Source organism: Globicephala melas, chromosome 11 (assembly GCF_963455315.2).
Source record: "Globicephala melas chromosome 11, mGloMel1.2, whole genome shotgun sequence".
NCBI lineage: Eukaryota > Metazoa > Chordata > Mammalia > Artiodactyla > Delphinidae > Globicephala > Globicephala melas.
The window spans coordinates 42,938,424-42,952,601 of record NC_083324.2 but is presented as its reverse complement, the minus strand read 5'-3'; the positions used below and the strand labels follow the sequence as shown (position 1 = coordinate 42,952,601).

The 14,178-nt window shown below is 40.1% G+C and overlaps 1 protein-coding gene across 2 annotated transcripts in view; it reads right to left on the bottom strand.

Annotated features, from left to right (window-relative positions):
- Positions 1-14,178, bottom strand: part of WDR48 (WD repeat domain 48) — a 43,688-nt gene that overhangs the window by 12,481 nt on the left and 17,029 nt on the right. For both annotated transcript variants that reach the window (XM_030846167.2, XM_030846168.2), the window contains exons 6-13: positions 13,664-13,752; positions 13,181-13,282; positions 9,528-9,752; positions 7,776-7,850; positions 6,741-6,843; positions 5,830-5,927; positions 638-745; positions 230-326 (exon numbers count right to left, since the gene is read on the bottom strand). In XM_030846167.2, the coding sequence (XP_030702027.1) occupies positions 230-326; positions 638-745; positions 5,830-5,927; positions 6,741-6,843; positions 7,776-7,850; positions 9,528-9,752; positions 13,181-13,282; positions 13,664-13,752 (897 nt within the window). The remainder of the gene's footprint in view (positions 1-229; positions 327-637; positions 746-5,829; positions 5,928-6,740; positions 6,844-7,775; positions 7,851-9,527; positions 9,753-13,180; positions 13,283-13,663; positions 13,753-14,178) is intronic.

The following is a 14,178-nucleotide window of genomic DNA, read 5'->3' as shown; positions in this document are numbered from 1 at the left end:
TAATTGTTAAAGCTAAGCCATAGATTGTGAGAAAAATCAAGATCCCCAAAACATTTAAAATGAATAGTATTTTCCATTTCCATATGAGAGAATATACAAGTTTCTTGAAAAATGATTTTTGAAAAACCCAAATACTGTTTAAAAAAAAAAAGATGAGCACATAAAAAAACAGCACAGATCCACCTTCTCTTTTGGAAGGAGAAAGGGAAAGAAGGACACTTAAACTCACGTTTTGGATCTGACCCGTCGGGGCTGCTAAAGCCAGCATCTTTTGCAGAAACCCAAGCAGCAAAACAGTCACTCTCATCCAAAGTAATTGTCAACATCTGTCAAAAGAAAAAAATTGTTAGTGACATTCCATGTGAATACATTCTCCAAATAAGTCTCTAAACCATTACTTATTTGTACTATTTAACTAAAGTGCTAAGCCACAGATTCAGAACCAAAATGTGTTTCTGCGTGGTTCAATGCAACTACAATTTAATATACTGGCATATGAAAAGGCATTTAAACTGCATAAAATTTTTTCCTTTCATACATAAAAACACAGGACTCTATAACTAATCATACTTAATTTTGAGCTATATTAGAAATTTTCAACTATCCCAAATCGCACAAATATCAATTGCTAACTTACCCCTGTTTTTAAGTCTACTGAGAACCAATTTGGTACATACACCATCTTAAATCTTTTCTTAATTTCATCTTCAAAATCCACTTTGCCCAGATCTTCAACTTTACATGCCTATACATCAAAAATAAAGTACGATAATTATCAATGTTAAGTGGTCAACTGATTTGATTCTGACTTAGCTACTCAAAATTTTACACATTTGCCTAAATATAATGGAGTCTTAAATACATTCCAAAAAGAACATGGTCAAATATTTTTATCTTAAAGCATTTACCTTTAAGTAACTACATCCTATTAAAATTTTAAATTAAAAAACCACAAACTGTTCTTTTTTGGGAAACTGTAACCTAATTTTGCTCATACTGATATAGTATACCACCACACTTATCAGGAAGCAATGTCAAATGAAGCAAAAAAAATCTTCAAGGAACAAATAACAGTTTATAAGCACTTTAGGAGAATTGTGAAGCTATCAATACCTTCAGACAACAGCTATAATATAGGCAGCAATTTTAAGTTTCTCTTTCTTGACCATTACAATCCTTTTTATTCATTCCCTAAATATCTATGCTCCCCAAAAGTATGTCCTGAACTTCCCCTCGTGCCATGGAGCATTTCCAATCACAGTTCATCTTAATCCTGAACAATATCACAGAATGTTCCCTCTACCTATTCTTCCTAACAGCAAACTGGCTCTTTCCTGAGGGTCCCATCTCATCAGCTGTCTTCTCAAATGGTGACTCTGCATCTTCTCCTACATCCCATAACTCTCTAATGGCATACAGAGACCATCATTCCACCATCACTGTGTAAAAACTCCTATTTCTTTGAGCCCGTATCATTTAGCTGCAGTAAACCGTACCCCTTTTCCTCACAGCCATCTAGCAACCTCTGTGCTCACTCTCCCTCATCTCCCTCATTCAATGGCAACTTGAGCCTGGCATAATGTCTTAAAACCCGTCTTGAGATCTTGCTTGCATCCCGGACAATATGAACATCCACATGGACAACACACAGGACAAGATGGCCTCTCAAATCCTTGACAGTATTCCCACTATAAATATACAGTCATTAATGCTACCTGGAACTTGTTTCCAAAGTCAGTCCTCCACAACATCTTTGTCAAATCTCTACTCTCCTCATACCCCTGACCTTGCTGCCACCACCTCCCTCACTACCCCCAGCACATGACTCTGACCTCTACTTCTCAAAAAAAGAGAAGCCTTGACAGAATCCTCTTAACTTTCTGCTACTGTTCTTCCTGGTGCAAGGAAAAAGGTGTCCCTCCTTTCTGTGCTCTGGATCCCCTCACCTCTTGCTTCTTGGGGACCTTGTACCATCATTTACCTTCTCATGTGTCTACGGGCTTCTCCTCACGAACAGTGAACCACGATCAAATTTCTCCCATCTTAAAAATGCCTAAACACCAAAACAAAACCTTCCCTTGACCTTCTCATGCCTAAATCTTCTCCAGCTACTGCCTTTCCTGCCCATCTCACCAAAGCCAAATTTCATCTAAGACTGTCTCCCCTCAAATTCTGTTTCTTCACCTCCCAAACACTATTCAACCCACTCTATCTGGCTTTTGCCCTTAGATCTCCCTAGAAACTGCTCTCCCCAGACACCATCCTCTTTATTGGCTAGATGCATGTGCACGTTCCATTCCAGCGTCTCACACAAACTCTCAGCAGGCCAATGCAGCTAACCACAAGCTCCTTTCTGAAACTCTTAATTAGTCCTTGAGCTCTTCGTTTTCTTACCCCTTTTTATTACACACCTTTGTGGCTTCCTCTTTTTCTAAAAATTCTTGAAAGGGAGATGACTTGGTTTCTTCTATTTTCAGTACAGATGTATCCCTTAGGAACTCTGACCTTTCTCATGGCTCCAATTATAATCCACAGCTGAAGACGGCTGAACCGATTTCTCCAGCCCAGTTCTTTCATTCGTGCATTAGGTTGTATAGCTCTCTGCCCAGCAAACACCTCTACCCAGATATCTCACATAAATCCAAATCCGTTCTTTCTCACCATGTCCCTTTCGCCCAACAATGCTTTCTCCTCTTACGTTCTCTGTATCACTTCCACTCACCAAACTAATCCCGAAACCTAGGCTAATCTCTGCTCCTTCCTTTTCTTGATACTCCCTTTTATTCAAGCATCACTCTTATCTATAGGCCTAAATCTCTTTCTAATCATTCTGTTTTTTTCCCCTTGTTCCCACCCCACTCTAGAGGAATATCCGATATTTCGCCTGTATTAGTACAACAGCCTCCTAACTATTATGTGTCAGTCACTACAGTAAATACTTCTCAAACACCCCCTTAACATTACCAAGAAATATGGACCATCCAGATTTTAGGAATAAAGACAAAGGTAAGCATATTCTGGAGATCACTTGGCTAGTAGCTGGCAGAGCCAAGGTCAGAATGCAGCTCTAACTCTGAGCATATGGTCCTAAATACTCCTGACTTCCATATTTCTGTATAATGCCATGTCTATTTTGCCTGATCACTTGATCTTAAAACCTCAAGGTCTAGTGTCTGGATATGGGAAGCTGCCAGGGACACAAAAATGCCAATGATGGTGCATGCCAGCTGAGCGCCCCATCTAAGTAGAACTACCTCCCATTCAGACAGCAGGACTCTACTCAGTCTTCAGCTAATTAGACCAAGAGAGGACATCAGACTCATAGGCAGAAAATCAAAGAGGAACTGGCTCGATTTGACTTTGTTAGATATTCTGGAGAACATCAGATGCTGCGCAGCATGAGGTAAAGCCTAGCCACAGGGCAGAGCTAGGGCCACATTAGTGATGAAGCAGCCAAATTCCTACTGATGAGGTCCTTTAGGGCTACTCTGAATCCTCTCCGTCTTCACAGAACCCCTCTCTGAAACAAACGTGAATTTCTGGTCCCCTGACAAGCACATCTCTACTGTAGGGAAAAAACCAATCGGAATTTTTGGAGCCTACTGCAATTAAATTTTCCACTCAACTAAGGTCTCTTGTTCTGAAGCCATGCTCACCAAGCAACTGTTCTGTAATGTGATTTCCCACACAGCTGCGCCACTGTCGGGGAATGTGTTAGTCAGGCCAAGGTTTCCATTCAGAGACAGTCCCCTTTTCCGAGAAAGAAATGTGTTTATTCTTTGGATCCAGAAGTTAACTTAAGTGAACCTCTGTTCCTTATAACCAGGAACCTAACCAAAATACCAGATCTTTTCAATTCTTCCTTTAAAATATACCCAACATCTGTCTCTTCTTTTATTTTTGGATCAAATCGTCTTATTGAGGGACTCCAGGGGAGGGTGGAAGGCCTGGAGGACAATGAGATCTGATGTCTTCGGTCTGGCCAGGATCTCTCCAAGGCTTCACAGTGGCCAAAACTCATCCATCTCTTTCTTTAGATCCTCAAGTCACTATGCTTAAGACAACTGACTTCCTGACTTCCAGCTTCTTTCCCATGATACATACTGCTACGGCTCTGAACATAGGGTTTTCCTGCTCTAAAATCATCTATGATTAAGAATCTTTAGGAAGTACCAAAGAAAGGCCAAGCCTGGAGCCTGAAATTCATGACTTTTTGGTAAATGACGTGAATCTCATCTTTCATCCTTACACACCCCTACTACTCTTATACTTACTCTGGTCTCCAGCTATACAAAACTGTTCACCTGGCCCTGAATAAGTATGTTTTGATTACCTTCCTCTTGTGCCTTTGCCATTCACTCCCTCTTCCTAAAATGCCCTCCCATAATCCATCTGCTGGAATCCTTTAAGGCCCTGTTCAAACGATTTCTCCACTGTGAGGTTCTCCTGATTTCTCCAGTTGTAAGTAATCACCTTTGTCCATAAGCTATCTTGTGCTCTGTTGTCCCTCCTACAAAAAGGGATCATGAAATACACTTTTTCATCATTTGTGACCCTCAGCACAGTTCTGTGCACACAGTATTCACTCATTCCAGAATTTTTTTTTTTTTTTTTGTGGTATGCGTACCTCTTACTGTTGTGGCCTCTCCTGTTGCGGAGCACAGGCTCCAGACGCGCGCGCAGGCTCAGCGGCCATGGCTTACAGGCCTAGCCACTCCGCGGCATGTGGGATCTTCCCAGACCAGAGCACGAACCCGTGTCCCCTGCATCGGCAGGCGGACTCTCAACCACTGCGCCACCAGAGAAGCCCCAGAAATATTTTTTGAACAAATATAACAACAACACTAAGAAGGAACATTTGTCAGGATTCTAAAAGCAAACTTTTCAATCTGTCTATAACTTCTTCAGTGCTATTTATAATGTGGTTGAACAGCTTAATACATCTCAATTATCCAAGGAGTCACTGTAACATGACCCAAAGTAGTAACTGCTGCTCACAGTGATGGCTATAAATCCTAAGAAATGGCCAAACCTATTTTGTGTACTCCAGTGGTTCTCAACCCAGGGTGATTTTGCATCCTTCTTCTTCCTTCCTCCTCCTAAACATTTGGCAATATCTAGAGACATTTTTGGTTGTTATAACTGAAGTGGGGGATAGGGATGAAGGTGGTTACTGGCATCTACTGGATAGAGGCTAAGGGGTGCTCCTAAACATCCTACAATGCACAGGACAGATCCTACCCCGCCCCCCCCCGCCCCCCCTGACAAAACGTCAACAGTTTCAAGGACGAGGAACTCTGTTGTTTTCATTTTAAGGGAAGGCAGCACAACACAGTTTGTAATACACTAAACAGAGAAAACGGTTCCATTCAAATTCTGGGTACTTAAAAAGATAAACTATGGGGCTTCCCTGGTGGTGCAGTGGTTGAGAGTCCGCCTGCCGATGCAGGGGACACGGGTTCGTGTCCCGGTCCGGGAAGATCCCACATGCCACGGAGCGGCTGGGCCCACGAGCCATGGCCGCTGAGCCTGCGCGTCCGGAGCCTGTGCTCCACAACGGGAGAGGCCACAACAGTGAGAGGCCCGCGTACCGCAAAAAAAAAAAAAAAAAGAAAAAAAAAAAAAAAGATAAACTATGGCCTTATCTAATATTCACATAAGAATATAAATATCCACCCCAAAATAAGGCTGCAATTAAATCTTTATTTATATGATAATTATCTTGGTTATTTTATACACACACACACATATACACACACACAGACTACAATAAAAAATAAAGGGATACATAATCCAATAACCTATATTTAATTACAAAAAGATACTTACCTTTAATACATCCCAATATGCCACATTATTATTGGTATCTTTGGTTAATATATGTCTCTTATCATTAAGAATGTGACACTGAATAATACTAGCACCCCCTAAAGGAAACAAATTCACACAATTAGGAAAACAATCCTACATTTAAATTCACAGTACAGCAATAATGTTAACTGGCATGTATTGTAACAGAATGTAAATCATACTAGCCCCCAGAAAGGAGAAGGTAAATCAGAATACCATATAATTATACCTAAGGCAATTTAAGGCTAACCAAAGAAAAACTGTCTGATTTTAATAACAGATTAAAAGACTCTCCATTCACTTCAAGGGTCTACTAGTGGAAAATTATTAAGAAGAAACCCCTTAATAATTTTTTTACCCACTAGGAAAAGTCCACATGATGACAGGAAATCTCTGAATCAGTCCTATCTCTCATTAACTTTTGTTTCCTATCTTCCTTTTCGTGAATGGACATTCCATCCTAAAGGTCACAGCGTGGACATTTAACTATAGATAAACACACCATTCAATACTTTTAATCCCCTTGAAGTCAGAGCTGTCACTCGCAGTTGTAGCATGCAGAATTCAGGGGCCAGATCTGACCATTCTGGCTTGTGCCAAAAGACAACATTAAATCTTATATCTTTTACAAAGCGGTTGCTGGCTTTACCAACACCATGATTATTCTAATGCTGGGCAAAAAGATTAACTCAAGAAAGCTCAATTTTTAAAGTCACTAAAAAGCATTTAAAAAATATTTTTCTTCTATTAAAAACAAACCAATATACTATTATTTTGTTGACATCAGGATTACATTTAAAGGAAGGTCATCTCCTTTATTTTTGTCAATTTCTTCATAAGTATAATTAACTTCAGTAAAACGGACAATACCTTCCAATATCCTTACTTACCTTTAATAACCTGGTCGGGTTGTGTACAAAGGGGTGTTATAGGATTTGTACAGTCATTGTCATAATCTCCAGAGGCTCTAAAATTATGAATTCCTTTCAATGTCTAAAGGAACAAAATTCATTATTTAATCATTTTATGCCAATTAGTTTAAAGTGGCAAGAAAAACAAAGAACAAAAAAGAAACCAACAACAAAGAACAAATGAGAAAAACCGACAATAACAACATCAACCAAAAAATAGTCACAAAATACAATTACCTACCAATGATTAAAAAAATACAAAACAAAAATTAAGAAGAGAATGTTGTCTTTTTGGAGAGAAGACTAGGCATTCTTCCAGGTAAAGCTATGTTGATCTCAAATTGGCACAATGAAATTTAAACAAGTTATATAACATTTTTTTTTACAAGTACAGAGAAAGACCACTTGATCTACATATAAACAGGAATAAACGCAAACACTTTCTCTTTTGTTATCCACAAACAGTCTGGTAAGCAAGAAAACTTAAATCTTCTCTAATTAAGACTTAAGAATTAATAGTACTTTTTTGATTTCTCTCTGCTTATCCTTTATTTCTATACCTGTTCTTCATGCTATAAAGAAAAAGGAAATGAATTTGAAAAAACAACTTCCTGCTTTCTCTACGTTTAGAAAAACAGAATCCTAGAGTTTCCCTGCTGTGTTGGTACTTGGGCTGCCTCTTTTCAAATACAGCTTCATGAGATCAGAAGCTGTACTACTTTAAAGCTGTACTTTACTGGTTTTTATCAGGGAACAGTGCTTATTCTAAGCACATCAAATGTGTATCTTGGCTCCTGACAAAGAAGTCAGAAGCTGCATTTTGACTATGACCTTAATTTTTGTACAATCCTTAGGATCACACCTGCATTCATAGGGGCTTTCAGATTTTTGTCACTGTCCAAAAGCATGCTGAGAGTCAGGCTCATATGAGCATTTGCTACTGGTACCTGGGAGGTCCGTGGTAACAAACCACATGTTTATAAACCTTTGCCAGATATACAGTGGCTCACTTACCCATTTATTTACTGTAGACTTCGTTGTTGCAACCCAGATTGCAGGAGGGGGATCAGCTGATCTGTCAAGCTCCATCTGAAATAAAGCACAAAAATATTGCTTTGTGGAATGTTGACTCTTCTGAACTGCCAGGACAGCTATACACTATTAAATATCAACTCCTTCATTCAACATCTGTGTGCTGACGATACCACAGCGTGTGTTAAAAGCTAGGGATGCACAGAAGAATGAGTCTCTTTGCTATAGGAATTCGTAGCCCTATAAAAGTGTAATAGGGGTGACTACTTACCAAAAACAGTGGCTTAAAGTTTTAAGTGTGGATAATTTAAGGATTCTAGATGGGTACAGTCAAAAGGATGACTTACTATAACTTCTTAGTTTTGTCACTCCTGTGTTTTGTCTTCATGTTCTTAGTAACAAGGAAATATGTTTTTTTCTTGGAAAATGTTTGTAGCAAAAACCAAAACAACCATTCTAACAACACAGCAAAAGGAAAAGTACCCACATAATGTACCCCCCCACACATTTGCTTAAGGAATACAACTGTACTTTGTGAACAGTTTACTGTGTCCTCCTATATTTTTAAAATACCATACATATAAAAATACACATATACCCATGTATACATTATGCAAATGGAATGACTCTACATTTGCCCACTATTCTTCCTGCACCAGGAAGTTGCAGGTTTTTAGACATGGGGACAGGGCTGAACCACTAGCAAGTAGGAATCCTCTTCATTTCAAAGTGATGCTCCTTACAACATGGTTATGCCTGTGCTAAACACTTCTAGTCTTTTTCTCCACAGCCAAGAGATCCTGGCAGCTGCGGGACTCACAGTGCAGTTTCTCCTCCATACGTGACTCTCCCCATCAGTGTGCTTCCTGCACACATGCTGTGCCTGTATTTTAGCCTCCACTCTCTTGCTTCTCTAAAGGATTATTGCTTTTGTCCATTAGGCTGTGCCATCTGTTTTAAAGAACTGTAACTGGCCAGTATTATGTGAGCTCTTAGACCACAGGCATCCTCTCAAGTATCTCATTTGACCTCTATTCCCTTTTTCAGTCCTTCCTCCTATACTGTGGTTTCAGATGTCACTTAGTTTCGTAGATGATGAGTATTTACAATTGTTTCCTGCTTTCCTTGTTGTTTTCAGATGATTTCTGAGAAGGGGTGGGGGGGAGTGCTGCCTTTATGCCTCCATTTTAAACCTGGAAATCTCCTCACCGTTGTCTTAATGTGCAATTCTGTGAACATCGGTGAGACTGAACATCTTGTCAATGATGACTGGCCATTTTCTAGGCTTCACTTTTAGCAGGTGTCAATATGGATGGCTTCTCAAGTACCCTTTTACCCAACACCCAGGACTATTTTGAGTCAGTGATGGTTTGGAATATGAACCAGCTTCCCCTCTTCTTCAGGAGAACTCTTCTACATCCTCCTCTTGAGGCAGTGGACAAATTTCTGCTTTGCTGTCCACTCTCAGATACCTGAACCCCTCATATTCCTCCTCTAAGGACAGGTTAGGAAAGCCAGGAGAGCTCAGGAGCACTTTGGGGCCAGCTCACTAGGATTCGCCAGTGCGAGAGCCATCCATCCCTGATGTACCCATGAAATCGCCATTTCTTCTATGGGTGACTAACAAGTATCTTTTTACAACCTCACAGTTGATTTGTGTTTTAATATTGATTTTGCTGTATTTGGCTAGCACATGTAACAATCTTAATCATAAAACTAAAACATATGACATACCTTGAGAACTGGTGCTTTTTCTTCACAGATTAGCACCCGAATGTCAGGGTTTCTTAGGTCTGTACAATAAATCTTCCGGTCCCTTCCTCCAGAGTACACATGTGTGAAGGTGTCATTGACCTGTAGAGCCCAAACACCTTCATCATGCACTCGGTACGTTGCTATACATCTCTGCTGGCCAAGGGACCAAAGGCGAATTGTCCCATCAGAACTGCCAGAAAGGCACTGAGAACAAAGAAAGCTAAGGTTAGAAACCTGCCAAAAAGTTCCTGCTTTCTTGTGCTTTGCACTTGTCTTCGCTCCTGACTCCACAATGTCAAACACACACCTCTAACAACCTGTATTCCTGACTCTGATAAAGACTTCTGACAAGCATACACCATAGCCTGAAACGACCAAAGGCAACAGTATGGGCTCAAGCAGGGGAACCCTCTGAGCAAAACTTCCTCTGTCCTGTGTACCTGGCCACTTGTTGAATCACCATCCCTTGGGAACATGTTAAAAATGTAAATTCCCCGTTCCCATTCCAGACCTAATGAGGCAGAAACTCTGGTGGGGCTCAGCAATCTGTTTCGACAGGCTCTCCAGGTCATTCTGGTATGCCAAGTTTTTTTTTTTTGTTTTTTTTTTGCGGTACGCAGGCCTCTCACCGTTGTGGCCTCTCCCGTTGTGGAGCACAGGCTCCGGACGCGCAGGCTCAGCGGCCATGGCTCACGGGCCCAGCCGCTCCACAGAATGTGGGATCCTCCCGGAGCGGGGCACGAACCCTAGTCCCCTGCATCGGCAGGCGGACTCTCAACCACTGCGCCACCAGGGAAGCCCTGGTATGCCAAGTTTGACAAGCATTGCACTAGGCAAGGAAGCCTTCTGCAGCCCTGGGTCACACCTCTGTTTTGTCCCCCACCTCACAGCTCTGGATTCCTGATGGCCTGCCAGGTCTCCTGGATTCTACTGACAGGAGCCAAAAGCAAAATCCAGGCTTGCCACTCACTCTGTGAGCTTGGATACTTCCTATATGAGCTTCAAGTTCAATATCCATTAATACAAAATGTAGACCCTCAGCATTCAGAGTTAACATTGGCAATTCTGACAATTTCTAAAGGCTCAGGAGTGTCAACTACATAGAAGTTGCAGGTACACAAATCAGGGCTGAGCACACAGAGAGTGTGACAGAAACAGGCAGAATCAGCCACCCCACATTCACATTCAGCATGCCTGGCGTTCTCTACTAGTTACTGTGGTGACCTGAGGAAAGGGATAAAAACTTATTTCTTTGGGGAAAAAAATCACCCTGAGGGGAAAGGAACTGCTGGTGTATGAAATTAAGCAGGCAAAGACCTTCAAAGAAGAGAAGATAGTTGTGGGCTTGGAGACCTGGACAGTGTTTGAACAGATGAGGCCTTCAGGAATACTAAGGATTTACTGGCCTGCTCTGACTGGAAGGGGCCTTCAGACATGTTTAATTACACAAACACCATACTAACAGACTCCCCCATAAGCTTTCAGGAGCATCAGTGCTTTAGTCACCAATTCCAACTAGTTCACAAGAGAACCAAGAGACTAACCAATAAAGAAACTGTCAGGAGTAAGGTGGCAAGCAGACCTTCATTACGTGTGTAGGAGCACTGTGGCAGTCTGATGGGGAGAAGGCAGGGAGGAGCTCTCCACTCGAGGAAGAGATGCTACTCTGTGGTGGCAAAGCTGTTAGTAAAGCTTTGATCACTCAGATTCTAGACCATATATCTTCAGGGAATAAGGTCTGACAACTTTAGGAAAAGGAAGGCAAAGATGATGGGTTGAAAGTCCTCACAGGCTGGGTGACTTACAGAAGTAAAGAGATAAGTTCCAAACCCAGAATGCACAGGTGAAAGTGCATGAGGAGACACAGGGTATATTAGAGTTCTATATCAACCCTGATATAGAATACAAAATAATATTTGATTATTTGTATAATAATCTATAATAATAATCTTTGATTATTTGTATAATAATCAAAGAATATTTGTATTCAGGAGGACTCTCAACCACTGCGCCACCAGGGAAGCCCATGACAGGCGGCTTTTAAAGTAGTACTACATCACCTTCTCTGCTTTCAGTAAGTGGAACTGACTACAGGTGAAGTGCATGTGTAAGTAAATGTGCTACCTAAATCGTCTTAAGTAAAAGCACATTCATAATTGTCTATATAGGAAACAAGGCATGGAGTGTAATAGACAGGAGGAGATTTAAGAAAGTCTGACAGGCCCACAGCCCATTTCTGGAAACCATCTTGTCCATAGCCTCTAGTTAAGCACAGTCCCATGGAGACCATATGATCTAGTTCAATCCTGGACAAAGCTAACAGAACTAGGCATGCACAACCATCAAGTGTAGCCTAGCAGCTACTGCAACAGTGAGGAGCTAACTGTACTGGGGTTTTTTGGGCCACGCCTCATGGCTTGTGGGATCTTAGTTCCCTGGGCCCCGGCAGTAAAAGCATGGAGTCCTAACCACTGGGATGCCAGAGAATTCCCCTGTACTGGGCTTTTTAGACTCACATGAAAATGCTGCTATGAAGAAACTCAAGAGCTCTAGAAAATGCCATGGCTTACAGACAAGAATATACTTATTATTTCTACTCTTCTCACCAATTACAGTAACTAAATATTATGACTCCCACTTTGCAGATAAGCAAACTAGGGACCAGTAGATTCCTCTCCTCAAGGCCACACAATACTTTAATATCAAGATCCTTCATCTCCAAAGACCTCCATGGGAATATTCAAGCTTCTCTGCCTGGTTCTGAAAAAATAATTTCTTTCCTTTGGCTAGTTTTCCAAACCTTCCTTTCACCTCTGGAGACAAAGGCTTCTCTAATTCATGTATGAGGCAACTTCCATGACATAATTTCCACAGGAGTAACAGACCAATGGTGTTTCTCATCTCATCACATTCATACTCTCCTTCTTCTAAACCAATCACAATCAATTCCAATGACCCCTGCCCTATGCAAAAAATGGCAGCAGTACATGGTAGAGGTATGTCATAACATAAAATGGTGCTCAGTTTTTGTTTTTTATTATCTACACTGATGAAAGATCATTTTTCTACTGCTACAGGACAGAATTGTGATATATAATTCACAAATTATGTGGCCAACAGAGTATTAATACATGTTCAAACATTACCAAAATGTTTTTCTTTGAAATGTTCACTCTAAGTACTATGTTAGATAACTAAATCTACAGACCGTATCTACATAGTCAACTGACAAGATTTGCTTGGAAAACAGACCCACTGTGAGGAAATTCTGCATTTACTACACTGCCAGAAAGCATTCAATACCAAAGCTTCCTTCTGCTTTACACAAGGGAACATTTTAAATTATTTCAGCTATACATATCATAACTGCATATACTCACCTGCATTAAAATTATTCTTAGGAAATCCTTCGTTTGGTCTTTATTTAAAAGTTAGGCAAACAGAGAGATTTTGAAATGTGGATTATTATATGTGCAACTGAGGATTTTAAGGATTTAAAAATTAGACCACAGTTTCTAATATGTGTGGCTTTTGGTTCAAGCCAACTATGCAACAATATACAAAGTGGGGGAGCTTCTGCTGTATGAAATTTTGACAAGGTCAGTAGGTAAATGTTCATGTGAACTGCATACCTGTGTGCCATCTCTGTTCAACAGCAATGCTTTAACATTATCCGTGTGCCCTTTAAGCTTCATTAGTTTTGCACATGTTCTTGGATCCCATACTCTTAAAACCTGCGAATTTTAACAAAGTATCATACAAATGATCAAAGTTAAATAACGGATGACTTTTATAAATCAAATGACAACTATTAAATTCTGAGAGGGAAGTACTACTTCTGCCAGTAGACAGTGTCCAAGGCTCCCAACTTTTTTAAGTAGGAGGAAGTCTTTTTAATGTCAAAAAAAGCACAGGCTTCCCCCACTCCACCCTCTGCCTCTGTTACCACACACAACAGTAATTATACAGTTATACTCTTATTTGTTCAAATAAAACCTTATTTTAGTAGCCACCAGGCAAAACCGCTGTCTATATATTCTGTAATTACCCAGATCAAATTATTTTGGTTTCTTTACTTTCTAGTGTTAAAATATACCCTTTAAGTTTCCCCTTACCTTCTCAGTGGACCCTGATACAATGATTGTTCCCAGTTGATTCATTGCCAGGCTATAAATGGAATCTTTGTTCCCACTTAAAGAAGAAGCTAGTAAGGATAAATGGAGCTATATGTTAAAATCATCAGCTGTTTAATAACTAGTTAGCACAAATTGCAAGTTTAATTATTCGATTTAGAAAATCTTACCTTTATGAGTACTCTAAGGAAAAGAAATCTCTATAATGGAAATAATTCTAAATCATAATATTGTTAACAAAATTTACATCTCTTCTGGATTTGAGCATACACAAGTGCTCAATAAATATTTGCTAAATTGAATTGCACTGTCATTTAAGAAACTATATGCATAAGTAATGTATTTTCAAAGATGCACATGAAAATGAAATGAAAACTATGGCTACACTCATTATTTACAAGAAAACACAAATCAAAACAAAAATACAATGTTCACCTACCAAATAGATAAAAAACAAGGCAATACTTAATTCTCAAAAAATACAGTTAAAATGGCAC